Source organism: Pristis pectinata, chromosome 13 (assembly GCF_009764475.1).
Source record: "Pristis pectinata isolate sPriPec2 chromosome 13, sPriPec2.1.pri, whole genome shotgun sequence".
NCBI classification, from domain to species: Eukaryota; Metazoa; Chordata; class Chondrichthyes; order Rhinopristiformes; family Pristidae; genus Pristis; species Pristis pectinata.
The window spans coordinates 52,367,252-52,394,311 of NC_067417.1; the positions used below are offsets into that span (position 1 = coordinate 52,367,252).

General features: G+C 55.8%; 1 protein-coding gene across 5 annotated transcripts in view; it reads right to left on the minus strand.

The window, feature by feature from the left end:
* Nucleotides 1-1,543: 1,543 nt before the first annotated feature.
* The window catches only part of dok4 (docking protein 4), a 43,354-nt gene continuing 17,837 nt past the window's right edge, over nucleotides 1,544-27,060 (minus strand). For 2 of the 5 annotated variants that reach the window (XM_052028350.1, XM_052028349.1), the window contains exons 5-10: nucleotides 21,280-21,394; nucleotides 18,609-18,728; nucleotides 17,286-17,475; nucleotides 16,742-16,880; nucleotides 8,061-8,184; nucleotides 2,501-2,715 (exon numbers count right to left, since the gene is read on the minus strand). In XM_052028350.1, coding sequence (XP_051884310.1) covers nucleotides 2,639-2,715; nucleotides 8,061-8,184; nucleotides 16,742-16,880; nucleotides 17,286-17,475; nucleotides 18,609-18,728; nucleotides 21,280-21,394 — 765 coding nt within the window. In that variant the 3' untranslated portion in view covers nucleotides 2,501-2,638. Of the gene's footprint in view, nucleotides 2,716-8,060; nucleotides 8,185-16,741; nucleotides 16,881-17,285; nucleotides 17,476-18,608; nucleotides 18,729-21,279; nucleotides 21,395-27,060 lie in introns of all 5 variants that reach the window. The other 3 variants (XM_052028348.1, XM_052028346.1, XM_052028347.1) reach the window with 2 other exon arrangements.

The window sequence follows — 27,060 nt, forward strand, 5'->3', positions numbered from 1 at the left end:
AATCAAGGTCTGGCTCCACCCATCCATTAGTGCACAACTTGACCATTGGTTCCTGTACATGTCTTTTGTACCTGGCCGTGACCGATAGGACCTCTTGAATTACCTGGACTGGCTCCACCTAGCTCCCCAGCACTATAAAGAATGCCACGTGTGTGTGGTTTGCTCTCTTCTGATTGCTTCAGGAATTGAAACCACACCTGAGGGACCATTGGTAAGAGTGTGCACTTCCACAGGGGTTAGGAGCATCCTGAGTAGATTCCTGGCAGCGTAGAGCCAATGTTTGCACTGTGTTGGGGGGGGGGGGGGGGGTCAGGCATCATATTGTTTTTTCCCTGATCATTTGTGACCAGTTGGTTTTGTGTGTGTGTGTGTGAGTGTGTGTGTGTGAGAGAGTGTGTGTGAGAGAGAGTGGGGGTGTGTGAGAGAGAGTGTGTGTGTGTGAGAGAGTGTGTGTGTGTGTGTGGGTGTGTGTGTGTGGGGGGGTGTGTGGGTGTGTGTGTGTGAGAGAGAGTGTGTGTGGGTGTGTGTGTGTGAGAGAGTGTGTGTGAGTGTGGGTGTGTGAGAGAGTGTGTGTGGGGGTGTGGGGGTGTGTGTGGGGGGGCTGTGTGTGTGGGGGGCTGTGTGTGGGTGTGTGTGTGAGAGTGGGTGTGTGTGGGGGGGTGTGTGTGTGAGAGGGGGTGTGTGTGGGGGTGTGGGTGTGTGTGTGAGTGAGTGTGTGTGAGTGAGTGTGTGTGGGGGGGGCTGTGTGTGTGAGTGCTGTGTGTGTGGGGGTGTGTGTGAGTGGGTTGGTGTGTGGGGGTGTGTGTGTGTGTGGGGGTGTGTGGATTGGTGTGTGTGTGGGTGTGTGTGTGGGTGTGTGTGTGGGGGGGGGCTGTGTGTGTGGGTGCTGGGTGTGTGGGGGGTGTGTGTGGGGGTGTGTGTGAGTGGGTTGGTGTGTGTGTGTGGGTGTGTGAGTGGGTTGGTGTGTGTGTGGGGGTGTGTGTGTGTGGGGGTGTGTGTGTGTGGGGGTGTGTGTGTGTGGGGGTGTGTGTGTGTGGGGGTGTGTGTGTGTGGGTTGGTGTGTGTGTGTGGGTTGGTGTGTGTGGGTTGGTGTGTGTGTGGGTTGGTGTGTGTGTGGGTTGGTGTGTGTGAGTGGGTTGGTGTGTGTGAGTGGGTTGGTGTGTGTGAGTGGGTTGGTGTGTGTGAGTGGGTTGGTGTGTGAGTGGGGGTGTGTGTGTGTGGGTGTGAGTGTGTGTGTGTGTGGGGGGGGGTGTATCCGTTCCCGTTCATTCTGCTCCCGTGTTTGTCTTTGTGAATGAATCATTTTTAAAACTCTAAAGACTGTGCCCAGAGTCCTTGCCCTTTGAGACCTCAAAGAACCTTTCCTCACAACAAACAGACACTGGAACAGGTACATGGATAGGAAAGGGTTAGAGGTAAATGGGCCGAGATCTGGCAGACACCGTGGTCTGCATGGACCAGTTGGGCCGAAGGGCCTGTCTCTAAGGGCTCGACTCTGACTCTAAGGTTAATACGCCCGGGTTTGACAGAAGCATCGCCACAGTGGTGACAAGTCCGGTTTATTTGTGCACATTACTGACAAGCTGCTGCCTGGGGCTCATGCAGGGAGAGTGGGACACGGACCGTGCTTCATGCTTCCAGCGGCGGCCGGGGGTGAGCTACAGGGCGGCCGCTCAGGGTGGGGGGAGGTACAGCTCAGCTCGCACACAGACCTCCTCTCTCCGGCCGTCCGATGCCCCCGGGGGATCCGTCGGCCGTGTGGCCGGTGTGTGAGCCGGGGATCCGCCACGGGTAGAGCCCCCGGCAAGGACGGGCTGTGGTCGGTGTAGCCCGGGCGGTGTTCCCGAGTCCTGGTGCCGGGGGACGTGGGGAGGGCCGGACGGGGGTCGCTCCTGTCCGGGACGTGACTCCTTGTCCCGGGACAACCGGGCTGAGGTCAGAGCGGGACAGAGATTCACCTTGTGGTCAGCTGGGGTCAAGCACGGGGTTGGGGGGGCGGGGGTCAGGCCCAGCGTCGGGACTCAGAGGTCAGGTCCAGGGTCGGGGGGATCAGAGGTCAGGCCTAGGGTATGGGAGTCAGACCCAGGATCTGGGGTCAGGCCCAGGGTCGGAGTCTTGCCCAAGGTCAGGGGTGAGTCGGGGTCAGGGATCAGGCCCAGGGTCGGGGTGAGGTCAGGGGTCCTGGGTGCAGCGGCCCTTCGGCCGAACCCACGGGAGGGGTCAGTAAATGTGCTTCAGTCTCCGGCTGCCGGACCCTCTCCCGGGGGTCGGACCGGCCCGGGAGCGGCTGGTAGGGGCGGGCAGGGCCCCTGTGACCCTGAGAGGGGACCGGGACCGCGAGGACACCGGGGGCGAGGCCGTGCCGGACCCTTCGCACTGAACACGGGGAGGGAGCGCCGCCAGGCGGGAGGGGACCTCCATTCACGACAGGGTCCGAGAGCCGGACGGGACCACCCGCACCGGCCGGTTACCGGCGGCTGGGACATGTGTCGGTGCCGGGACGGCCCGCCGGGGGATCCCGTGTCCTCCCCAGCCCCAGCTCCCGCTGTGGATCAGTCTGCTGGGGGTCGGGACCGGGACCACCGTCTCCGCCGGGCCGGATCCCCGCTCCTCGGCTCTTCGCTCCGGCTGCAGACCGTCAGCTGTCCCGCTGCAGAGAAGTCTCTTCCCCCAAGGGGTCGGTGTCCGCTCCGGCCGGGTCTGTGCACAACTGGGCTGCGGGAAGGAACAGAGACGGTCACCGGAACCTGTCCCGGGGACAACCTTTGACGGTGGGGTGGGGGGGAGGGGTGGTGGTGTGGAGACACCGGACCCCGGCCCGCGGAGGAACAAACTGAGCCATGGTCCCGGGAGCCTCACACTCCTCCCCCCACCCTCCCGTCCCCCTCCGCCCCCCCCCCCCCCCAGATCCCCGCTGGGGCGTGGGTGGGAACTTGGGAAGGGGGGACGTTGAGGGGGTGGCGGAGTAGGAAGGGGCAGTTGGGGAGGGGGGAGATGGTGGGGAAGGGGTGTTGGGGAGGGGGGAGATGGTGGGGAAGGGGTGTTGGGGAGGGGGGAGATGGTGGGGAAGGGGTGTTGGGGAGGGGGAGATGGTGGGGAAGGGGTGTTGGGGAGGGGGGAGATGGTGGGGAAGGGGTGTTGGGGAGGGGGAGATGGTGGGGAAGGGGTGTTGGGGAGGGGGAGATGGTGGGGAGGGGAAGGGGGCGTGTCCCCACCCACTTCCCAACACCAACCACCAATAACAACGGAATCAGCAAACGTGAGAACCACTGAACTGAGAGGCGGTGACAGCAGCTGAGGCGAAGGGCCGAGTGTCTCCGACACCCTCCCCGCACCACGCGGGGCACCGGCCGGAGGTCCGGCCCAGAAGGGACAGAGCAACGCCAGAGCACGTTCACCATCAGTACATCACCTCCCTCACAGTCCCAGCCCGGGTCAGATCCCTCAGTCCCAGCCTGGGTCAGGCAGCTCAGTCTCAGGACAGAGCGTCCGACGCAGATTCAACGTTTCTCTGAACGTCCGGAGGAGATGCAGGGCAGGGGCTGGTGTAACAACGGAGGTGCTGGGCCAGGAGTCAAACTGTCCCAGCACAGTCTCTGGGCCCGCTGAACTCGTGCAGAGTTCATCCCTGGTTAGTTACAAGGGACACAGCACCCCGAGAGAATGAACATCATCAACTAGACCCAGAGAGCTAACCGGACACACCAGAGGCCGCAGACGCTGGAATCAGGAGCCACACACACGGCTGGAGGGACTCAGCGGGTCGCGCAGCGTCTGTTGGGGTGGGGGGGGGGGGAGGAGGTGGGAATGGACAGTCGAGACCTTTCATCTGGACTCAAGGACAGAGGGGAGATAGTCGGATAAAGGGCTGGGGCAAGGGCTGGCAGGTGATGGGCAGACGGAGGAAGGGAGAGGCCGGGAGGTGGAGGCCAGATGGTGGCATCTGATAGGAGAGGAAGGTGGAGCCTGGAACCAAGGGGGGGGGGGGGAGGTGGGGAGGGCAGAGGGGAACTGTGGGGTGGGGGGGCAGTGGGAGGGGTGTGTGGGTGATGGGCGGGTGGGGGAGGGGGAAGCAGGGTGATGAGGGCTGGGGTGGGTGTGGGAGGGACGGGGTAGATCAGGAGGTGGGGGAGCACCCTGAAACCTCTAATCCCTCCCCTCACCCCCCCCCCCCCCCCCCCCCCGTTACACTCACTATCTTCCCTCTGTCCTTCAGTTCAGACGAAGGATCTCCCCCCACAGATGCTGCCGGACCTGCCGAGTCCCTCCAGCTCCCCGTGTTGCTCCAGAGTGTAAATGCTCCATTCTGCCCAAAGGCCACTCACAGGGGACTTGCAGTGTGGATCAGCCACCGATAAACTCACCAGGCACCGTCCCGTCACACACTCCCGGGGGTGGGTACAGGCTGCTTACACCGTCCCGTCACACACCCCGGGGGGGGGCGGTCTGTCTGCACCGTCCCGTCACACACCCCCAGACCAAATAATATGTTTGAGACAGAAACAGGGGTTTCTGCTGAGGCCGGCGTCTGAGACGGAGGGGACCATTGGGAAGGTATCAGAGCTCCCCCCCCCCCCCCCCCCCCCCCCAGTGCCCTGCGAGTGTATGGGGCAGTGTGGTGGGAGTTCCCAGCTCCTGGCCCAGGCCTGTCTGAAGGCGATCGCCTGGGTGAACTGCAGGGTTGAAGTCTCTGCCGTGTCTCAGCACTGCCCAGCGCCTCTCTCCGCCCCTGGAATACCTCCTTCCCAACTTGCACCAAGTCTTGGTGGTAACACTGACCAACTCCCCTCTCCGTCCTGGTGCAGGGTCCGGTCTGGAGATGTTGCCCATCCCTCTCCCCTCCCACGGACGCTGCTCTGGTTCCTCCCGCAGGTCGGGTCTTGCTCGCGATTCCAACATCTGTGTCTCTGCAGGGATGGTTGGATCGCTTCCATTCCCTTCCAGTTGTGTCACCGATTAGACCACGAGAAACGGCAACAGGACGTGACAATCCAGCCACTCGAGCTGCCTCAGACATCCACCCAGGGCCGATCCAGCACCTGTACCCCACCCCACCCTCGATCCCCTGGCTGATCAAAGCCAGCCATCCTGGACTGAATGTTCTGTCTCCACCGCTTTGTGGGGAAGGGATTCCAGCAGCTCTCGTTCCCGCTGTGTTATGTCTGTCACCCTCCCCGCACCAACACCGGGAGGTGACCCCTGTGCCTGTCCTCACTGTGTTCATTATTGGTTATTGTGCACGCCCGCGCCCTTTCCTTTATCTTACCAAATGTCTCCTCACTGGGTCGCTCCCACCACTGGGTTAGAAGCCCCATCTGCGGCCTCAGTTTAATTGGTTCCCTGACACAGGTTCCTGTGCGCTTCAGGCGAAGCTCCCTCCTTCCCCAATACCCTGGAAACTGAAACCCATCTCTCCCCTCTCCCATCAGGCAGAAGATACAGGAGCCTGAGGACACGTACCACCAGGCTCAAGGACAGCTTCTACCCCACTGTGATAAGACTATTGAACGGTTCCCTTATACGATGAGATGGACTCTGACCTCACGATCTACCTCGTTATGACCTTGCACCTTATTGTCTGCCTGCACTGCACTTCCCTGTGGCTGTGACACTTTGTATTCTGTTATTGTTCTACCCTGTACTACCTCAGTGCACTGTGCAATGAATTGACCTGTACGATCGGTTTGTAAGACAAGTTTTTCACTGCACCTCAGTACAAGTGACAATAATAAACCAATTTCACTTCCAGTACCATTGCAATGTGAAACAGAAGAGGCAGGGAACATTTCTTTGTTCTGGAGCAACACACAATCTGCTGGAGGAACTCAGTGGGTCGAGCAGCACTTGTGGGGGGAGAGGATCTGTTGAGGTTTCGGGTCGAGACCCTGCATCAGGACTGAGAGGGGAGATGGGCAGTATAGGGAGAGGGGGAGGGGGGAGACAGGGGCCAGAGGTGATTGGTTTCCGGGGGGGTGTGAAGGATGATGGGCAGGTCGAGCCCGGTGGGGGGGGGGGGGGTTGGTGTTGGGAGACAGGCTGGTGGGTGATAGATGAAGGCAGAGGGAGTGAGGTGGGGGGAGTGGAGGGTGGGGGGAGGGGAGGGGAGGCAGAGGGAGTGAGGTGGGGAGGGGGTGGGGGAGGGTGGAGACGGCTGCTGGAGGGGGAGAGGCAGGAACACACAGGGCTCCCAGTGCTGGACTCCGATCATTCAGGGAGAGGTGGGCAGTCAGGACCAGAACCAGATGGGGGAATGACCCAATGGGTGCAGTGTGAGGGTGGCAGGGGGTTGGGGGTGGGGATGGGGTTTAGGGATGGGGTTTGGGGAGGGGGAGAGCTGCTGAGTGGCATTCCTTTGCTGTGTTTTGAGCTCAGATGCCCAGCAGCCACTGTGTGCTGAGCTCACCTCCTGGTTGAGCCAGACGTTCTGATCTGAGTGAGTCTGCCAACCTGCTGAGCCTCAGATCAGAACCCGAGGCTGCTGCCCACGGGGTCTTCCCCGGTGCCGTGTGTGTCTTTGGTTCTCATTTGGACCACGATGGCAGGACCCTTCCCTCCTCTCCGTCCTGCTCCTTCCTGAGGAGACGTACCTAACCCAGAGCCTCACACAGAGAGCCGCAGAGACCAGCACAACGTCCCCTGTCCCTCCCCACAGGAATGTTCACTGTCCCTCCCCGTGGGAAGGTCCCCTGTACCTGAGCACCTATCCACACGGGCTGCAGGAAGATGTACTGTAGGGGCGCAGGGTCTTTGTGTCCCCCCCACACCTGCCTCACAGAGTCACCCTCCCGCTGTGTGAGCCGGCTCGGGGATACTGTGTGCGGAGCCGTCCCCAGAGGCCTGAGCACAGGTGCTAAGCCCAGAACCAGCCCAGGTTCCTCAGGCACCCCCCACCCCACGGGCTCTGTCAGGTCATATCATCATGCTTCAGTGTTCACCCAACCCCCGCCGCAGTGAGGTCCCCACCGCTGCCCCGTCCCCGCCCCCTCCCCATGTCTGCCCCCCACCCTCCCCCGCCATGCCCGCCCCCACCCACCCCTCTCTCCCTGTGTCCACCCCTCACCCTTCCCACAACTACCCCCTCACTGTCCCCCCACCCCCAGTCCACCATCTCACCCTCCCCCTCCCCAACAACCACCCCTCACCCTCCTTGTGTCCTCACCCTCACCTTCCCCCTCCCCCACCCCTCTCACCCTCCCTACAACAACCACCCCTCCCCTTTGCCTGTCCACTGCCTCACTCTTGCCCGTGTCCACCCCTCTCCCCCTCCCCCGTGTCCACCCCTCTCCCCCATCCCCAAGGATCACAAGTAAACCTGACGCAAGTAATATCCCAGCCACTGCTCTATCAGCTGCTCTGCTGGGCTCTCCCTCACCTCTCCGGTGACAGGGCTGAGGGCTCCTTCACCTCCCCAGTGACGGGGCTGGGGTCCCCTTCACCTCCCCGGTGATGGGGCTGGGGTCTCCCCAACCACTGACTGACCAACAGTCCCCTGCTCCCTCCTTCTCCCAGCGTCACTGTCTGCGGTGAGACTTCCTTTGGCAGGAGTGACTGGGAGCCCCGCGAGTGCCTGCAGGGATGATGTAAATGGTAGAACGACCCCCTCCTGCTGGTCCCAGCCGTCCCGAGTCTGCAGGTCCCACCCTGGCCTTGTCTCCTCCTGGGGAACCCTCAGCTCCATGGGACCTCTGCCAGATCACAGCCAGAGCATCCGCCCTCTCCACAACCACCTCCCCAGACCGCTGGACGTCACCGTCCCGTTAACCAACCACTGGTGACAGTGGAGCGCGGTGTTGTATCTGGAGGGGACGGAGGGTGAGGTGGTTCAGGGGTCCGTCTGGTGTCACCTCATGGGGCACAATCGCAGGTGTTGAGTGGCAACAACGTGAGGCTTCCCCTGTCAGCCCAGAGTCCCAGGACCAGCGTAAAGATCAGCTCCAGTGTGGCCCACACTGCACCTGCTGCCCTGTCCAGCACGGTGTTGTGAAGCTCCCTCCCTACTCTTTCCCTCCCTCCCCTCTCCTACCCTCCCTCCCACCCCCACCCCTCTGCCCCTACCGTACCCTGTCCGAGCTCGGTCTCCCCGGCCAGCTGGGAGCTGGTGATGTGATGCCAGAAGCTGCTGCGAGGCAGGACGGCAGTGGGAGTGCAGGGGAACCGCTCCCGTTCCGGGCTCCTGTTCAACAGCTGCAAAACACAACACACAGGGCCAGCTCACCCTGGGACACCCCCACCCCACAGCTCCTCCAGCCCACCCCCACCCCACCCGGTACTGGGCACCCACCTCCATCCACCCACCTTGCAGACCTTCACCCGTGACCAGGTCACAGTTCAGTCTGGTCCTGACCAGCGGTCATGCCCCTGACCCACCACCCACCCCCATCCCACAGTGAGACGGGACCCTCACCCACCTCCCCACCCCCGTCCCACAGTGAGACGGGACCCTCACCCACCTCCCCACCCCCGTCCCACAGTGAGACGGGACCCTCACCCACCTGTCCACCCCCGTTCCACAGTGAGACGGACCCCCTCTCCTGCCCCAGGACTCGGATTGAGTGACAGGGAGGGATTAGACTGTGGGGGGGTGTGAGGGGCAGTGTGCGGAGGGGGGTGTTGGGGTCGGCTCAGACTGGGTGGGCTGTGGGCAGTGAGCTGGAGATGGGGATCGGACAGTGGGGTGACGGGGAGCAGGAAAGCCTGGGGTCAAAGATGAGAACAAAATCCAACGGCAGAGAGGAGGGAAGACAGAAGGGGAGGGGAGAAACATGGAGGGGGGCAGAGGGAGTGACAGAGGGGTGGGGGAGATATGTTGGGTGAGAGCAGCACTGAATATGGAGTGTGGGGGAGCTGGACGAGTGTCAGTGGGGGTGGAAGGTTAACCTGGCTGTGGGTGAGGGTGTCCGCGATGTCTGTGTGCACTGTTCACAACCCACCCAATCTCACCGCCCCACTCACTCCCCTATCCTGCAACACTACACTCCAGTTAACCTCACTCTCCCACTTGTATCCTTTACTGTTGAAGATTCTGAGGGACAGCATTTATGTTCACTTGGAAAGGCAGGGCCTGGTTAGAGAGAGTTGGCATGTTTTTGTGCGGGGGACATCCTGCCTCACAAATCTGATTGAGATTTTTGAGGAAGTGACTGGGAAAATGGATGAACACAGAGTGGTGGACCTGGTTTGCATGGACGTCATTAAGGCTTTTGACAAGGTCCCACGTGGTCGACTGGTGTAGAAGGATGTGCACCTAATGTGGGCGCGTGGGGTTAGTGTAGATGGGTGGGAAGGTCAGCATGGACGAGCTGGCCCGAAGGGCCTGCTTCTGTGCTGTACAAATCGAGGTGAACTTTGTGGATTTTAGCATGGCCTTTAAGATCACCACTGGTCAAATCAGTCAAATCCAATTGGATCCAAGTGAGAGAAACAGGATTCTGAACCGGCTCAGGGCCGGAGGCAGAGGGGGTTGGTTTGCTGGGTGCTCCTGTGACTGCAGCACTGTTGCCAGTGTTGGTGGCAGAGTGCTGGGCAGGATTTCGCCCTGAGCCAGGAGCGTAGGACCAGGGAGGTGGTCTCAGAAGGAGCCGGCTGTTTAGGACTGAGATGAGGAGAATGTTTTGGTTTGGACGGCGGTGAACCTCTGGAATTTGCTAACCCAGAGGCGGTGGAAGCTCAGTTGTTGTGTTCATCCAGTGATAGATCTCCAGATATGAAGAAAATCCAGGACCTGGGGAGAGTGCAGGGAAACGGCCCCAAGGTGCAAGATGAACCACAGCCACGATGGAAGGTGGAGCAGGTGTGTCACCAAACACACTTACAGATGTACGGTGGAGAGCATCCTGACTGGCTGCATCACCGCCTGGTACGGAGGTTCCACTGCACAGGATTGCAAGAGGCTGCAGAGGGTTGTAGACTCAGCCAGCTCCATCACGGGCACCACCCTTCCCATCATCAAGGACATCTTCAAGAGGTGGTGCCTCCAGAAGGCGGCATCCATCACTAAGGACCCTCACCACCCGGGACATGCCCTCTTCTCGTTACTACCATCGGGGGGGGAGGTACAGGAGACTGAAGACCCACACTCAACGATTCAGGAACAGCTTCTTCCCCTCCGCCATCAGATTTCTGAACAGCCCACGAACACTACCTCATCATTTCTTTTTTTTGCACAATTTATTTTTGTAATTTGTAATAATTTCATGTCCCTGCACTGTACTGCTGCCGTAGAACAACACATTTCACGACATCGAAGTCAGTGATAATAAATTTGATCCTGACTGAGGCGTGAGAGGCGAGCAGTTTCCTGCAGCTCCCGAGTCCTCTCTTGCTGTGTGAATTATTTAAGAAGCTTGCAGCTGAAGATTGTCTGTGTGGTTTAACTGTGAGAAGGGGAACTTCAGACGGCAGGAAGAGAGAAAGGTTCAGGCCAGCTGGATAGGGAAACCACAGACGGAATTTAACGAGGACAAGTGTGAAGTGAAGCATCTGGGGAGGAAGATGCTACAAATGGCAGGACACTGAGTGGTGTGGAGGAACGGAGGGACCTTGGGGCGTCTGTCCACAGATCCTTAAAGGCAGCAGCCCAATAAAATGATTAAAAATGCAGGTGCAATGTTCTCCTTCATCAGCTGAGGCACAGGATATAACCAGAGTCACCCAGCGCAGCAACAGGCCCTTCAGCCCAACTCCTCCATGCCCACTGCGCTGCCCAGCGAGCTGGTCCCGTCTGCCCATGTTTGGCCCAGAGCACTCTGAACCTCTCCTATCCATGGACTTATCTAGATGGCTTTTAAATGTTGCCAATGTGCCCGCTTCAACCACTGTTTCTGGCAGCTCAGTGCTGATACGCACCACCCTTTGTGTGAAGAAGCTGCCCTTGATCTCCCTTTCAAATCTCTCGTCTCTGACCTTAAACCTGTACCCTCTTGTTTTTAGCATCCCCTCCCTGGGGTAAGGACTATGTGCTTTCACCCTGTCTATGCCCCCATGATCTTGTACACCCCTCTCAGGTCACCCCTCAATCTCCGATGTTCCGGGGGATAAAGTCCTCGTCTACACACCCTCTCCTTGTAACTCAGGCCCCGAGTCCAGGCAGCATCCTGGGAAATCTTTTCTGTGCTCTTTCTAGTTTAATAACATCTTTCCTGTAACAGGGCGACCAGAACTGTGCACAATCCTCTGAGTGAGGCCTCACCAATGTCCTATATAACTGCAACGTAACTTCCCAACTCCTGTACTCAGTGCCCTGACTGATGAGGCCAGAGTGCCAAACGCCTTCTTCACCACCCTGTCTACCTGAGACACCACTTTCAGTGAACTAAGCACTTGAACTCCTAGGTTTCTCTGTTCCATAACACTCCCCAGGGCCCTACCATTCACTGTACAAGTCCTACCCTGGTTTGACCTCCCGAAATGCAATACCTCCCATTTATCCAGATTGAAAGCCATTTGCCAATCCTCAGCCCACAGACCCAGCTGATCAAGGTCCCCAATTGCAGGCAGGTTAGGCCAGAACAGTTTAGTGGTAGGTCACAGCTTGGGTACAGTGTACATTCTGGTCGCCACATTACGGAGGAGATATTATAGAACCGGAGGGGTACAGGAGACTGACAACGGTGCTACTGGGATTTGAAAACTGTCGCCAAGGTTTAATCACAGTGGATCTCAGTCCCAGCTTTGGTGAGTGTTATATTCATTCAGTTCTACACTTGTGGGTCCCTGAGACTGATTCTGGGGAAGATGGGGCCTGTACAACCAGTAAATTCACCCTATTCCTTATGTAGGAGCAAGAGTCGGCCATCTGGCCGGTCAAGCCTGCTCCGCCATTCAATCAGATCACGGCTGATCTGGCAGTGGACTCAGCTTCACCTACCTGCCTTTTCCCCACAATGCTTAATTCCCATTTATCCAACTGTGTCTTAACTATATTCAATGAGGGAGCCTCTACTGCTTCCCTGGGCAGAGAATTCCACAGATTCACTACTCTGGGAAAGCAGTTTCTCCTCATCTCTGTCCTAAATCTATTCCCCCGAATCTTGAGGCTATGTCCCCTCATTCTAGTCTCACCTACCAGTGAAAACAACCTTCCTGCCTCTATCGTATCTATCCCTTTCATAATTTTACTTGCTTCTACGAAATCCCCTCTCATTCTTCTGAATTCCAGCAAGTATAGTCCCAGGCGACTCAATCTCTCCTCATAGGCTAACCCCCTCATCTCCGGAATCAACCTGGTGAACCTCCTCTGCACCACCTCCACAGCCAGTACATCTTTCCTCAAGTAAGGAGACAGAACTGCACGCAGTACTCCACCAACATCCTATACAGTTGCAGCATAACCTTCCCGCTCTTAAATTCCATTTGCCTTCTTGATAACGTGTTGTAGGTAAGTGGTAGGATCTGTGGGGAGTTGATGGGAAGGTGGGGAGAACGAAATGGGATCAGCGTAAGTGGGTGGTTGGTGGTTGACGCCGACTCAGTGGGTGGACGGACCTGTGTCTGTGTGACTCTGACCCTATGGATCAGCCAGGTAACGACAGGCTGGTGAGTCCCATACCAAAGGTAGGAGAATTATTGGGAAAGACTCCGAGGGACAGGATCAATCTACGGTTGATCAAAGATATTCAGCATGGTTTTGTTGGAGGGATACCCTGTCTGAATAATTTGATTGAATTTTTCGAAGAAGTATGTAATGACTAGGGCAGTGCAGTTGATGTGAACTACAGGGGAAACTCACCCAAAACTAGAGCCCAGGGGATCCAAGGTAGTTTGACAAATTGGATCCACATTTGGCAAGGTGATGATGGAGAGGGGCCCTGTGACTGGTGGTGTAGGATCAGAATCAGGTTTATTATCACTGACTTAGATGACATGAAATGTGTTGCTTTCTTGCAGCAGAACAGTGCAAGACATGAACCTACTATAAATTACAAAAAGAAATAATGCAAAGAAAGCCATAACGAGGTGGTGTTCATGGGTCCATGGACCGTTCAGAAATCTGACGGTGGAGGGGAAGGAGCTGTTCCTGAATCATTGAGTGTGGGTCTTCAGGCTCCTGTACCTCCTCCCCGATGGTAGTAACGAGAAGAGGGCATGTCCCGGGTGGTGAGGGTCCTTAGTGATGGATGCCGCCTTCTGGAGGCACCACCTCTTGAAGATATGCTCGATGGTGGGGAGGGTTGTGCCCGTGATGGAGCTGGCTGAGTCTGCAACCCTCTGCAGCCTCTTGCGATCCTGTGCATTGGAGCCTCCATACCAGGCGGTGATGCAACCAGCCAGCATGCTCTCCACCGTACACCTGTAGAAATTTGTAGGAGCCTTTGGTGACATACTGAATTTTCTCAAACTCCTAATGAGGCAGAGCCACTGGTGTGCCTTCTTCATGATTGCATCGATGTCTTGGGCCCAGATAGATCCTCAGAGATGTTGACGCCCAGGAACTTGAAGCTGCTCACCCTTCCCACCGCTGACCCTTCAATGAGGTCTCGTGTGTGTTCTCCCAACTTCCCCTTCCTGAAATCCACAATCAATTCCTCGGTCTTGCTGACGTTGAGTGCGAGGTTGTTGTTGCGACACCACTCAACCAGCTGATCTACCTCGCTCCTGTACGCCTCCTCATCGCCATCTGAGATTCTGCCAACAACAGTGGTGTCATTGGCAAATTTATAGATGGTGTTTGAGCTGTGCTTAGCCACACAGTCGTGAGTGTAGAGAGAGTAGAGCAGTGGGCTAAGCACGCATCCCTGAGGTGTGCCTGTGTTGATTGTCAGCGAGGAGGAGACGTTACTCCCGATCCGCACTGACTGTCATCTCCCAATAAGGAAATCGAGGATCCAGTTGCAGCGGGAGGTACAGGGGCCCAAGTTTTGAAGCTTGTTGATTAGTACTGAGGGGATGGTGGTGTTGAACACTGAGCTGTGATCGATAAACAGCAGCCTGATGTAAGTTTTGTGGTTGTCTAGATGCTCCAACGCTGAGTGGAGAGCCAGTGAGATTGTGTCCACTGTAGACCCGTTGTGGTGGTAGGCAAATTGCAGCGGGTTCAGGTCCTTGCTAAGGCAGGAGTTAATTCTAACCATGACCAACCTCTCAAAGCACTTCATCACGTTAGATGTGAGTGCTACCGGGTGATAGTCGTTGAGGCAGCTTACCCTGCTCTTCTTGGGCACCAGGACGATTGATACCCTTTTGAAGCAGGTGGGAACCTCCGACTGCAGCAGTGAGAGGTTGAAGATGTCCTTGAACACACCAGCCAGTTGGTCGGCACAGGCTTTCAGTACCCGGCCAGGTACACCGTCAGGGCCTGACACCTTGCGAGGGTTCACCCTCTTGAAGGATGTCCGGACATTGGCCTCTGAGACAGAGGTGACAGGGTCGCCAGATGCTGTGGGTAGTGCTATTCTCCCTTTCAAAGCATGCATAAAAGGCTCATCATGGAGTGAAGCATCACTGCCATTTATGCTGTCAGGAAGTAACGGCAAGCAAACCCTGCCATAGCTGGCATGCATCCGACTGTGTCTCTTGCTTCCCTTGGAATTGCAGTGGCCTTCCGAGGGTGGTAGCTGGGCGTGGGTGCTCCACAGGGATTGGTGCTGGGACCCTTGCTGTTTGCTGTGCACTCTGATGAGTTGGGTATGGATTTAGGTGGTGTGATTAGTAAGTTTGCAGGTGGCGTTGTTGGTAGGAAGATCTACAGGGCTACAGAAAGATATCGATCAGCTTGTGAAATGGACAGAGATTTAGCAGATGGTTTATTCTGTACAAAACAAACAGTTAAATGTTAGGGATCATGGTAGTGTTAAGGAACAGAAGGACTTTGGTGCACAAGTCCCAGGACCCCTGTAGTGACGGCACGGGTAGATAAGTTGCTGAAGATATACAGGGATTTGCCTTCACATGGAACATAGGAGCAGAGAGATCATGGCAGAACTTTATAAACCACTGGTTGGGCCACAGCTGGAGGGTTGTAATGAGGGCCAGGCATGGTAGTGTAGCGGTCAGCGTAATGCTACTACAGTACCAGCGACCCGGGTTCAATTCCGGCCGCTGTCTGTAAGGAGTTTGTACATTCTCCCCGTGTCTGCGTGGGTTTCCTCGGGTGCTCCGATTTCCTCCCACATTCCAAAGACGTACAGATTAGGAAGTTGTGGGCATGTTATGTTGGTGCCGGAAGCATGGTGACACTTGCGGGCTGCCCCAGAACAGTCGACGCAAAGGATGTATTTCACTGTGTGTTTCGATGTACATCTGACTAATAAAGATATCTTATCTTACCTGATCATCTCATCTCCGATCACCACACTGTACAATGACGTGCTCCTGCTGGAGAGGGGATTCACCAGGATGTTGCCTGGGGTGGGGCCTTTCAATTATGGGGAGAGGCAGCAGAGGCTGGGTCTGTGCTCCCTGGCGGGGGGTGGGGGGCTGGTGACAGAGTTATGCCAAATAATGAGAGGCTTAGGTAGGGTAGATAGCAGGAAACTTTTCTCTACGACAGAGGTGTCTGTGACCAGAGGTGTAGGCTAAGGGGTAAGAGGGGATCTGAGGACGATCAGAGGGTGGTTAGGATATGGACAAGCTCCCAAATCCCCAAGCATGGAAGGCTACAGAGCAGGAGCTGGGAAACAGGGCAAGCATGGAAGGATACCTGTGTGACCACTGTGGGCTGAGGAGCCTGTCTCTCTGCTGCATCGCTCAGTCACTCCAAAGGAGTGGGAAGCCGGTGTTTACTTCACCAACTTTTACCAATGCACCGCAGAAAGCATCCGATCTGGATGTATCACGGCTTGGTATGGCAACTGCTCCGCCCAGGACCGCAAGAAACTGCAGAGAGTTGTGGACACAGCCCAGCGCATCACGGACACCAGTCTCCCCTCCTTGGACTCTCACTGCCTCGGTGAAGCAGCCGACATAGTCAAAGACCCCACCCACCTGGACATTCTCTCTTCTCTCCTCTTCCATCAGGCAGAAGATACAAAAGCCTGAAAGCACGTACCACCAGACTCAAGGACAGCTTCTATCCTGCTGTTATAAGACTATTGAACAGTTCCTCTAGTACGATAAGATGGACTCTTGACTTTACAATCTACTTCATTGTGACCTTGCACCTTATTATCTACCTGCACTGCACTTTCTCTGTAGCTGTAACACTTTACATTCTGTATTGTTTTACCCTGTACCACCTCAACGCACTGTGTAATGAATTGACCTGTACAATCGGTTTGTAAGGCAAGTTTTTCACTGTACCTCGGTACAAGTGACAATAATAAACCAATTCCCAGTTACTCAGTGCCACAGGGTGCTGCGGGGAGGGGAGCTGAGGGATGAGAGGCTGAGGGAACGTGAGGGGACCAGATTTCCTCAGCAGAGGAGTCAAACACCAGGGGAAGTGAGAGGCAGAGGATTAAATGGGGGAAGAGGAGAAGGATTTCCCTGCAGGTGAGTCTGGAGCTCAGTGCCTCTGTGGACCTGTCCTTGTACACCTGTGACAGCAGGGTTGGGGGTTGGGGGGGGGTCCCACTACCTGGTGCAGGAGCGGCCTGGGTCTGTGTGTGTGTGGGTATGTGGAGGGTCGGGGGGGGGGGGGGGGGAAGAAGAGGGACAGAGGAGGAGGAGGAGAAGGGGGAGGGGAGGAGGGGGGAGGAAGGGAGGAGGAAAGGGAGAGGTGGGAGATGGTGGGGGGGAGATAGTGGGGGGAGGGGGAGAGGGGGAGGGGGATCCCACTGCCTGTGCCCACACGGGTGAGACTTACCCTGATGCTGCTCTCCACCTCCATCAGGCTGTGTCTGTGTCGCTCGGCGATGGACAGGGTGGCCGTGTGGACCCGCTGGTAAATCTCCTCCCCCTCCCGGGTCTGGAAGGTGAACACCCCTTCACCTGTGTCACACAACCTGTGGGCACAGCAGCACATGTCACCCCCACCAGTGGGGGGGGAGCGGGAGATGTCCTTTCACCTGGCAATCGAACAAGAACTCACCCCCCTCCCCCTCCCCCCACAAATCTGCTCATCGCCCTCACTCACGGGCTCCACTCCCACCCTCCCCAACACACCCACATCCCCCCACAGCCCCACCCTCCTCCCTACACCCCCATCCACCCCCCACACCCCCATCCTCCCACACACACACTCCCAACCACACCCCCACCCTCCCCCCTACACCCCTACTCTCCCCATCCCCCTCACAACCATTCTCCTTCCCCACTCCCACCCACACCCACACCCTACCACCAGACCCCCAACCTCCCCCCAACACCTTCCCCCCACACCCCTCCGCCTCCCTCCCCAGGGAACTCACCGTCCGGTCTCGAAGGTGAAGCGGGTGGGGTCCCGTCCGTACCTGCGGAGGGAGGTGAGGGGCCAGGCCAGCAGCTTGCTGCGGGTGTTGTGGATGTCCCAGAGGTAGATGTTGTCACTGGTGATCTGCATCATACACTCGCCGTACAGGTCCAGGCTGGCGCAGGGCAGCAGGTACACGTTGAATCGCTCTGTGGGCACAGGACACAGTGACAGCGGGGTCCGCTCAGGGCTCAGTGGGTGCGGGGTCCCCACCGTCAGACAGGCACAGTCGGGGAGGATCCCACCAACACCGCCACAAGCAGAAGGGGCTGACAGTTCCTGCCCAGCCGGGCAGCATCTGTGCAGGGAGGAGGTGGCTGAATGTGTGAGGTCAGACACATGGATCCAGAACCGGAAAAGGTCAAAGGGAAGTCTGGTTAAAAGGTGCAGGAAGGGGGAGGGCGTGGGACAGATGACAGTGCACAGTCCCGTGGGGGGAGGGTACGGCGTACAGTCCCGTGGGGGGAGGGTAACGTGTACAGTACCGTGGGGGGAAGGCTACAGCATACAGTATTGTGGGGGGAGGGTACGGCGTACAGTACCGCAGGGGGAGGGTACTGCTGGTGGGTGTAAACGTAGCCGGTGATGGAAGGTTGAAGGTCAGGACCAGCTCTGGAGCAGCAACAGAGCAGCAGGGTGGGGGCTGCAGGGTGGGGGCTGCAGGGTGGGGGTGTTGAGCGGCCGTTCTGCAGTCCATATGTTCCAGAGTGTGAGTGGTGGACCGCACACTCGTCCAGTCAGCAGGTAGCCCCCTCCTCACACCCTGGAGGGGCTCTGGTCCCCGCTCTGTGATGGGACACCCGGCACCTCTCCCCTCCCTCCCGCAGCCCTGCCCTCTGCCCCCTCCCAAACTATTCCACTGCCCGCAACCTCTCCCCATGTCCACTGTGTACCTCCAGCTCTCGTTCTCATCTCGTGTGCACACCCTGCATCTCTCCCACCCCCCCCATCACTCTCCCCCACCCTCCCCCTTCACTCTCCCCACCCCACCATCACTCTCCCCCACCCTCCGGCTCCCTCCCTGTCTCTCTCCCCCACCCTCCAGTTCCCTCCCCTTCACTCTACCTCTGCCCCACTCTCCCTCCCTCTCACCCCATTTCCTCTCCCCCTCCCCTTTGTCCCTCCCCTGTCCCACCTCCCCCACCCTTAATCCTCCCCTCCCCCTACCATTTACCACCCCTCCCCCTCTCTCCTCTCCCCTGTCCCTGCACGTCCCTCCCCCTTCACACCCAGGTGTACACACACACACACACACGTGGGCGGGCGCAGGGACACCCCTTACCTTTCTGTTCACACACTACGCCAGCAGCCAGCAGGTCTGGCTCTCCGAGACTGATGTCGTTTAATCTGGCCCCAAGGCATTCGATGGAGAGAATTTTGTACCACTCCTCGGCATCCAGTTCTGTAAAGGACGGAGGGTCCGGTGAGGAGTTGGCAGCGTGCTATTGAACCAAAGAACAGCTCCACACGAAGGGGATGTTGCAATACATCAGTCACATCGCTGAGTCCCTCAGCTTCCATGACCTTCCCCACAGTAAATACAGGCAGAACTTCTCACTTCTCAAGGTGCAGTGAAACACCGACACGCCACCGCTGATCGTCCTGAAATCCTGATACATCAGCACCTGGTCCACTCGCTGACGTTTCCCGCTCCCTTTAAAGTCACCGGGAAGCCATTTCCCGGTGTGCCTCAGGTGGAATCCCACACAGGGATATGATATCACACTCACCGACTCTCCCTGGGGCACACCGATGTGTTACAGCATCACTGATCGACCTCATCACAGGAGACTACCTGCCCTCCCCTCCCCCTCCCCTGCTCCTCCCCTCATGGCTGCATCACTCTGTGCACAACGTCTTCGGTGTTCCAGCCCAGTCTCTCCTTCCTTCTTGAAGCCACAACTGCCCCACATCCTCAGCTTCCAACGCTGCCCATCTCACGGTAATTCTCAACCCTTTACGTTATAGCCGTGACCCTGAACCCTCACCCCCCACTCTGCACCCTGCCCAGAACCCTCGGCCTTCTCCTTCGAAGGGAACAGCCTCATCCAGCACAGTTGTACCGCATGGAAACTGTCCCTGAGGGCACACCGATCCCACATGAATCCCACTGACTCGGCATCCCCACCCCCAGATCCCACCACTCACCCACACACTGCGGGCAATTAACCCACTTACCTGTGAGAGGAAACCGGAGCACCCGGGGGAAAGTCACAGTTACAGGGAGAAGGTGCGAACTCCACACAGACAGCAGCTGGGATCAGGATCAAACCTGCGTCCCCGGTGCTGTGGGGCAGTGGCTCACCGTGCCGCCCTGTTATTTTTCCTCCAACTGCGGCCTCTCATCTCTGCAGCCGTTCTTGGAGACCTTTTCTGCAGCCTCTCCAATGCCTTCACAACCTTCCTGGGACGTGGTGTCCCTCACTGGACACAGTCGTCCGGCTGAGGTGAAGTCGCTTCAACCAAGGCTCCGTGTGGTCTTCCTGCTTCACACCTCCCGATGAAGCTCAGAGTCGGGTACAACGGCCCTGCCACCTTCAGCGATGTCTGCTCTCTGCCCCTGCACCCCGTTCTACACTGCCAGTCCTCAGTCCTCTGCCAATGACCATCCCAGCTGCCAAGTCCTGCTGCCACCTTTCACTCTCCTCCTCTCCACAGTTCACAACATGGTCACGTTAGGTGTCATTCACAGATGTCCTGCACGTCCCAGTCCGGATCTGAAGTTCAGCGGCCCCGGAGTCGGTCTCAGGATCACCATCGCTCGCCCTCTTCCAGTAACCAGTCCCCACATCGACTTCACTGCCTTCAACGACTGGATCTGACGCCCTCGACAAACAACTCCGGTCACATCAGACAAACATGATTTCCCAGAACAGATTCCAGCCGGCTTACCTCCAGTGCCGCCCTGGACTGACGAGGTGCCGACAGAACACTCTCGGATTTCCATTAACGTTGGCAGCTCACGTTTCCTCTGGTGGCTTCTTTGTCTCTCTTGTTCCAGCTTTCACATCTCCTCTGATTCTTTTATACTGTTTGCTTCTTGCTGGTATTTACAGCCGCATACTCACTTGTACTCGTTATTCTTGCTTCCTACATCTCTTTCCCCACCCAGGCGTGTCTGTTGCTCCTGTCACCGTCGTGGGAATGTGCCACAGCAGAAGCCACATCACCTCTTGTTCTGCTCTGCATCTACCTGTCGACTTTTGGTTCCAATGTCCCTGGGCCAGATCCAACCCCCTCATAAAGTTCCCCGAAACCCTATAATGTTATAGCCACTGTCTCCCAAGTGCTCCCTTACGGAAACTCCATACCTCCCCTCGTTCCCTCAAATCAAATCCAGCAACAACTCCTTCCCCATGGGACCGGAAACATAGATTGCTCAAGAAAAGTACCCTGGACACATTCTCCATGTCTCTGCCCGTGACACTGGCAGTTGTACAGACCACACATGCCAACATTCACTGGAATACAGTCCTGTGGTTACAGATTCTTCCTGGGATCCGCTTCGCTGGCACCAGCTCTCACTGGGATCCACTGCCACTGGCACCAGCTCTCACTGGGATCCACTGCCACCGGTGCCAGCTCTCACTGGGATCCACTGCCACTGGCACCAGCTCTCACTGGGATCCACTGCCACTGGCGCCAGCTCTCACTGAGACCCACTGCCACTGGCACCCATTCTCACTGGGACCCACTGCCACTGGCACCAGCTCTCACTGGGACCCACTGCCACTGGCACCCATTCTCACTGGGATCCACTGCCACTGGCACCAGCTCTCACTGGGATCCACTGCCACTGGCACCAGCTCTCACTGGGATCCACTGCCACTGGCACCAGCTCTCACTGGGATTCACCACAAATGACGACCTCTATGAATATTTGTAACCCCTGCCCTGTTCTCAGGACAAGTGACGGGCACTCAGTGGGCAACCCCTCTCCCCTCAGACAGTACCTGAGTCACAAGTGAAGGTGCGGGAGGTGTTGTCGGTGAAGGTGAGAGCCACAGCCTGCCTCTTGGTGTCCTTTGGCAACCGCATCACCGTCTTCACACTGCTCATCTCTGTCACCTGGGCAAAGAGCACAACAGGCAGAAACAGGCGGGAAAAGGGGATGAGAGAAAGGTAGCAGGGGGCAAGAGACAGACAGAGCGAGACAGAGACAGAGAGACAGAGAGAGACAGAGACAGAGAGAGAGACAGAGACAGAGACAGAGACAGAAAGACAGAGAGACAGAGAGAGAGAGAGAGAGAGACTGAGACAGACAGAGAGAGAGACAGACAGACAGAGAGAGAGACAGACAGACAGAAAGACAGACAGAGACAGACAGAGAGAGAGAGACAGAGAGAGAGAGAGAGAGACAGAGAGAGAGAGACAGACAGAGAGAGAGAGACAGAGAGAGAGAGCATGTGACAGGAAAGAAGGTTGGAGGGAGAGAAGGGGGTGATGGGGAGGGGCAGTGGGGAAGGCAGGACACGGGGGGGGGATGGAGAGGCAGCAACGGAGAGGATGTAGCGAGAGGGAGAGTGACGGGGGGAGGGGATGGTGGGGGACAGTCCCAGCAAGAGCGGGACAAATGGAGTGAGGCTTTGACACAGGGAGTGAGTGAAGGAGAGAGGGAGCGGCAGAGTGAAGGAACAAGAGGAGATGGCGGAGGGAGGGGGGGAGTGACGGTGGAGGAGGGGCAGTGAGGGCAGGAGTGATGGGGAGAGAGGGATTGGTGGAGAAAGCGAGGGAGTGACAGGCAGGGAGGAGGAGCGACGGGGGGGGGGGTGGGTGAGATGGACCAATGGAGAAAGGGAGCAACATGGGAGGAGGGAGGAATGGGAGGGGAGGAGGTGACGCGGGGGGGTCAGAGGGCGGGGAGGTCAGGACGGCAGTCGATGGGAAGAGTGGACGACGTTGGGGGTGGGGGTGGGGGTGGGGGTGGGGAGCAGGACAGAGCGACGGGAAAAAACACGGCACAAACACAGTGAAAGGCAGGGCCCTGGGCAGTGTTCTGGGGTTCAAGTTCATGGTTCCCTGAAAGTGGCGACCCAGGTAGACAGGGCGGTGAAGAAGGCTTAAGGCACGCTGGCCTTCTTCGGACGGGGCACTGAGTACAGGAGTCGGGACGTCATGTTTCAGCTGTACAGGACGTTGGTGAGACCACTCCTGGAATATTGTGTACTGTTCCCGTCTCCATGTAATGGGAAGGATGTGATTAAGCAGGAGAAGGTGCAGAAAAGATCCTCAGGGACGTTGCTGGGATTGGAGGGATTGAGTTACGAGGACAGACTGGATGGGCTGGGACTGTTCTCCCTGAAGTGAAGGAGACTGAGGGGTGGCCTTATAGAGGTTTATAAAGTCACAAGGGGTGGATGGTCACAGGCTGTTTCCCAGGGTAGGGGAGGGTCTAAAACTAGAGGACACAGACTTACCGTGATTGGGGAACATGTAAGGGGGTGCTGAGGAGCACGTGCGGGGAGATGGAACGAGCTGCCAGAGCAAGGGGCAGAGGTGGGGACAATTACAGTGTTTAAAAGACTAAATTGAACAAACAAATGATTAACCCGATAACCAAACACACAATACGAATATGGTTTCAATTTCATAAATTTTTTGGATTGAATAAATTCATTTTATCAAGTCCTATCCGATCCAATCTTTTCTTTCAACCATCCAGAATTGACGTAGCTTTCTCTTTATGGAAAACAAAGGGAATAACATGTTTTTGTGATTTATTCGTCCATAACGGTTTCTTGTCCTCTGAACAGTTGTCTAATAAATACAATTTGCCCAGATCACATTTTTTTCGATATTTACAGATTAGAAATTTTTTGAAAGTTATTTTACCTACCTTCCTGATACCACATAAAATTGAAGTTACAGAAAAAATTTTAGGCTTTAATCCTTATCAGAAGGGCTTGATAGCAATAATCTATGATCTGATTATGAAAATACGTCTGGAGACACTTGAATTAAGAATGAATGGGAAAGAGAACTTCAGATACCTCTACCTCTAGAGACATGGAGGAAAATTCTCCAATTAGTTCGTACCTCTTCAATGTGTGCAAGACACTCTCTAATACAGTTTAAGGTGGTTCACAGGACCCATATGTCTACGGATAAGCTAGCTCGTTTTTATAACCATATAAATCCGATCTGTGACAGATGTAATTCTGAAGTGGCTTCCCAGACACTTATGTTCTGGCCCTGCTCTCTTTTGGAAAAATATAGGAAAGACATTTTTGATATCATTTCAGTGGTATTGAGTATTGATTTACAACCACATCCTGTTACTGCAATTTTTGGGTTACCAATGATGGATTCTGGCCATTTATCTGCCTCAGCCTGTTGTACGATTGCATTTGTTACGTTAATAGCCAGGAGATCCATTCTATTTAAATGGAAAGATCCTAAACCTCCAACTACATTCCAATGGTTTTCCCAAACTATAACATGTTTAAACTTAGAAATAATTGGGAGTGGCACTGCTGATCCTTCACTTAAATTTGAAGAAACTTGGAGCCCATTTATCCAGCATTTCCATATGATGTAAGCTGAGCTTTCTCGAATCCCTTTCAATAACCTTCTATTTGAATATAGAAGAGTGGAGCTAATGACATAATAAATGTTTTTTTAACCGAAGAAATATCAGTCCAGCTTTTTATTTTGAAGATTTTGGTTCGCTTTTGTTTATCATTATTACCTTTTTTTGTTTTTTTTAATCTTGCAGTTCTCTTTTCATATAATCAAATTTCTTTTCAAATTCTTTTGTATCATGTTCATTTAGTAAGAGGTTGGGAGGTTCAGATTGTCTACGTTAACTTATTATTGTAATCCTGATCCCTCAGCACCGTGTGTAGAATCACTATTGCCGTGTGTATTCATTTGAAATTTAATAAAAAGATTGAAAGGAAACTCGGACAGGTTCGTGGAGAGGTAAGGTTGAGAATGACATGGGCCAAACACAGGCAAATGGCACTGGCTCAGGTCGGCACTTTGGTCTGCATGGTCAAGATGGGCCGAAGGGCCTGTTTCTGCGCTGTATGACGATGAATCTATAAAATGAGGGAGTGAGGAGGAGAATTGAGGTGACAGGGAGGGAGGGAGCATGAGAGAGAGGAAAGGGAGTGACAGAGGCATGAGTGAGAGAACGACGGGAGCAGTGCAGACGGCAGAGAGAGTAGTGACGGGGAGCAAGGGGGAACGAGGGGGAGTGACGGGAGCGAGGGGAGCGAGGGGGAGTGACGGGGAGCGACAGGGAGGGAGGGGGAGGGAGGGCGAGTAACAGGGAGCGAGGGGGAGCGAGGGGGAGGGAGGGGGAGTGACGGGAGCGAGGGGGAGCGAGGGGGAGTGACGGGCAGCGAGGGGGAGTGACAGAGAGGGAGGGGGAGGGAGGGGGAGCGAGGGGGAGGGAGGGGGAGCGAGGGGGAGTGACGGGGAGCGAGGGGGAGTGACGGGGAGTGAGGGGGAGCGAGGGGGAGCGAGGGGGAGTGACGGGGAGCGAGGGGGAGTGACGGGGAGCGACAGGGAGGGAGGGGGAGGGAGGGGGAGCGAGGGGGAGGGAGGGGGAGGGAGGGGGAGCAAGGGAGGGGGAGAGACAGGGAGTGACGGAGTGACGGGGAGGGGGGGAGTGACGGGGAGCGAGGGAGGGAGTGACGGGGAGGGGGGGAGTGACAGGGAGGGGGGGGAGTGATGGGGAGGGGGCGGAGTGACTGGGAGGGAGTCATAAAACTATAGGAGAGAATGAGACTGTTCAGCCACCCTGTCCGCCCTGACCCTGAAGGACCAGGTACATTAACACCAGAATGGATTGAACTTAGGAGCAGGGAGGTTATGCTGCAACTGTACCGGGTGCTGGTGAGGCTGCACCTGGAGTACTGTGTGCAGTTCCGGTCTCCTTACTTGAGGAAAGATATACTGGCTTTGGAGGCGGTGCGGAGGAGGTTCACCAGGTTGATTCTGGAGATGAGGGGGTTAGCCTATGAGGAGAGATTGATTCACCTGCGACTCTACTCGCTGGAATTCAGAAGAATGAGAGGGGATCTTATAGAAACATATTAAATTATGAAGGGGATAGAAAAGATAGAGGCAGGAACATTGTTTCCACTGGTAGGTGAGACTAGAACTAGGGGACACAGCCTCAACATTCAGGGGAACAGATTTAGGACGGAGATGAGGAGAAACTGCTTTTCCCAGAGAGTAGTGAATCTGTGGAATTCTCTGCCCAGGGAAGCAGTGTAGGCTGCCTCATTAAATATATTTAAGACACAGTTAGACAGATTTTTGCATTGTTGGGGAATTAAGGGTTATGGGGAAAAGGCAGGTAGGTGAAGCTGAGTCCATGGCCAGATCAGCTGTGATCTTATTGAATGGTGGAGCAGGCTTGACGGGCCGGATGGCCGACTCCTGCTCCTATTTCCAATGTTATGTTAGGTAAGACTGACAGACTCACACAGCAGAGATTCAGCCCTTCAGCCCCCCACGTCCATGCTGACCACCCAGGACCCCTCCGTCCTAACGGAAAGTTGCTGAGATCTGAAACAATACATGGAAACATGGCAGGACAGGCAGAGGCTGTGCAGCAAGTACGGTGAATGTGTCCTGTCCAGGACCCTTCATCCGATGAAACGTCAACAGCTCCTCTTTGGATAGATTCTGTCCGGCCTGACTGGTGCTTCCATCATTTTCAGTTTTGATGCCATCACCACAAGCCCATTTACCAACACTTGGTCCCTACCTCTGTGTGCTTTGGTGATTCACATCTCCCTCTGGATATTTGATAAATGTGAGAGCATCTGCCTCCACGTCTCAGATTCATACTGCAGTCTGGGTGAAAACAACTCCTCACATTCCCTTCTGAACTCTTACCCCATCCCTTATCTTAGACCCCTCTGCCATGCACCTTATTGTCTGCCTGCAATGCACTTCCCTGTAGCTGTGACACTTTACTCTGTATTCTGTTATTATTTTTACCCTGTACTACCTCAATGCACCGTGTAATGAATTGATCTGTACAAACGGTGTGCAAGACAAGTTATTCACTGTACCTCGGTACAAGTGACAATAATAAACCAATTCCAATGCAACTTTACACAATTCTCCAGCCGTGGCCCAACTAAAAACCATAGAACTACAGAACAATATAGCACAATACAGGCCCTTCGGCCCACCATGTTGTGCCGACATTCAAACCACACCTAAGACTATCTAACCCCTTCCTCCCACATATCCCTCTATCTTAAATTCCTCCATATGCTTATCTAACAATCTCTTGAACTTGACCAACGTATCAGCCTCCACCACTACCCCAGGAAGCACATTCCATGCACCAACCACTCTCTGGGTGAAAAACCTCCCTCTGACATCTCCCTTGAACTTCCCACCCATTACTTTAAAGCCATGTTCTGGGAAAGAGGCGCTGGCTGTCCACTCTGTCTATTCCTCTTAATATCTTGTATACCTCTATCATGTCTCCCCTCATCCTCCTTCTCTCCAATGAGTAAAGCCCTAGCTCCCTTAGTGTCTCCTCATAATCCATACTCTCCAATCCAGGCAGCATCCTGGTAAATCTCCTCTGCACCCTCTCCAACGCTTCCACATCCTTCCTATAATGAGGCGGCCAGAACTGGACACAGTACTCTAAGTGTGGTCTTACCAGAGTTTTGTAAAGCTGCATCATTACTTCGCGGCTCTTAAACTCGATCCCACGACTTATGAAAGCTAACATCCCATAAGCTTTCTTAACTACC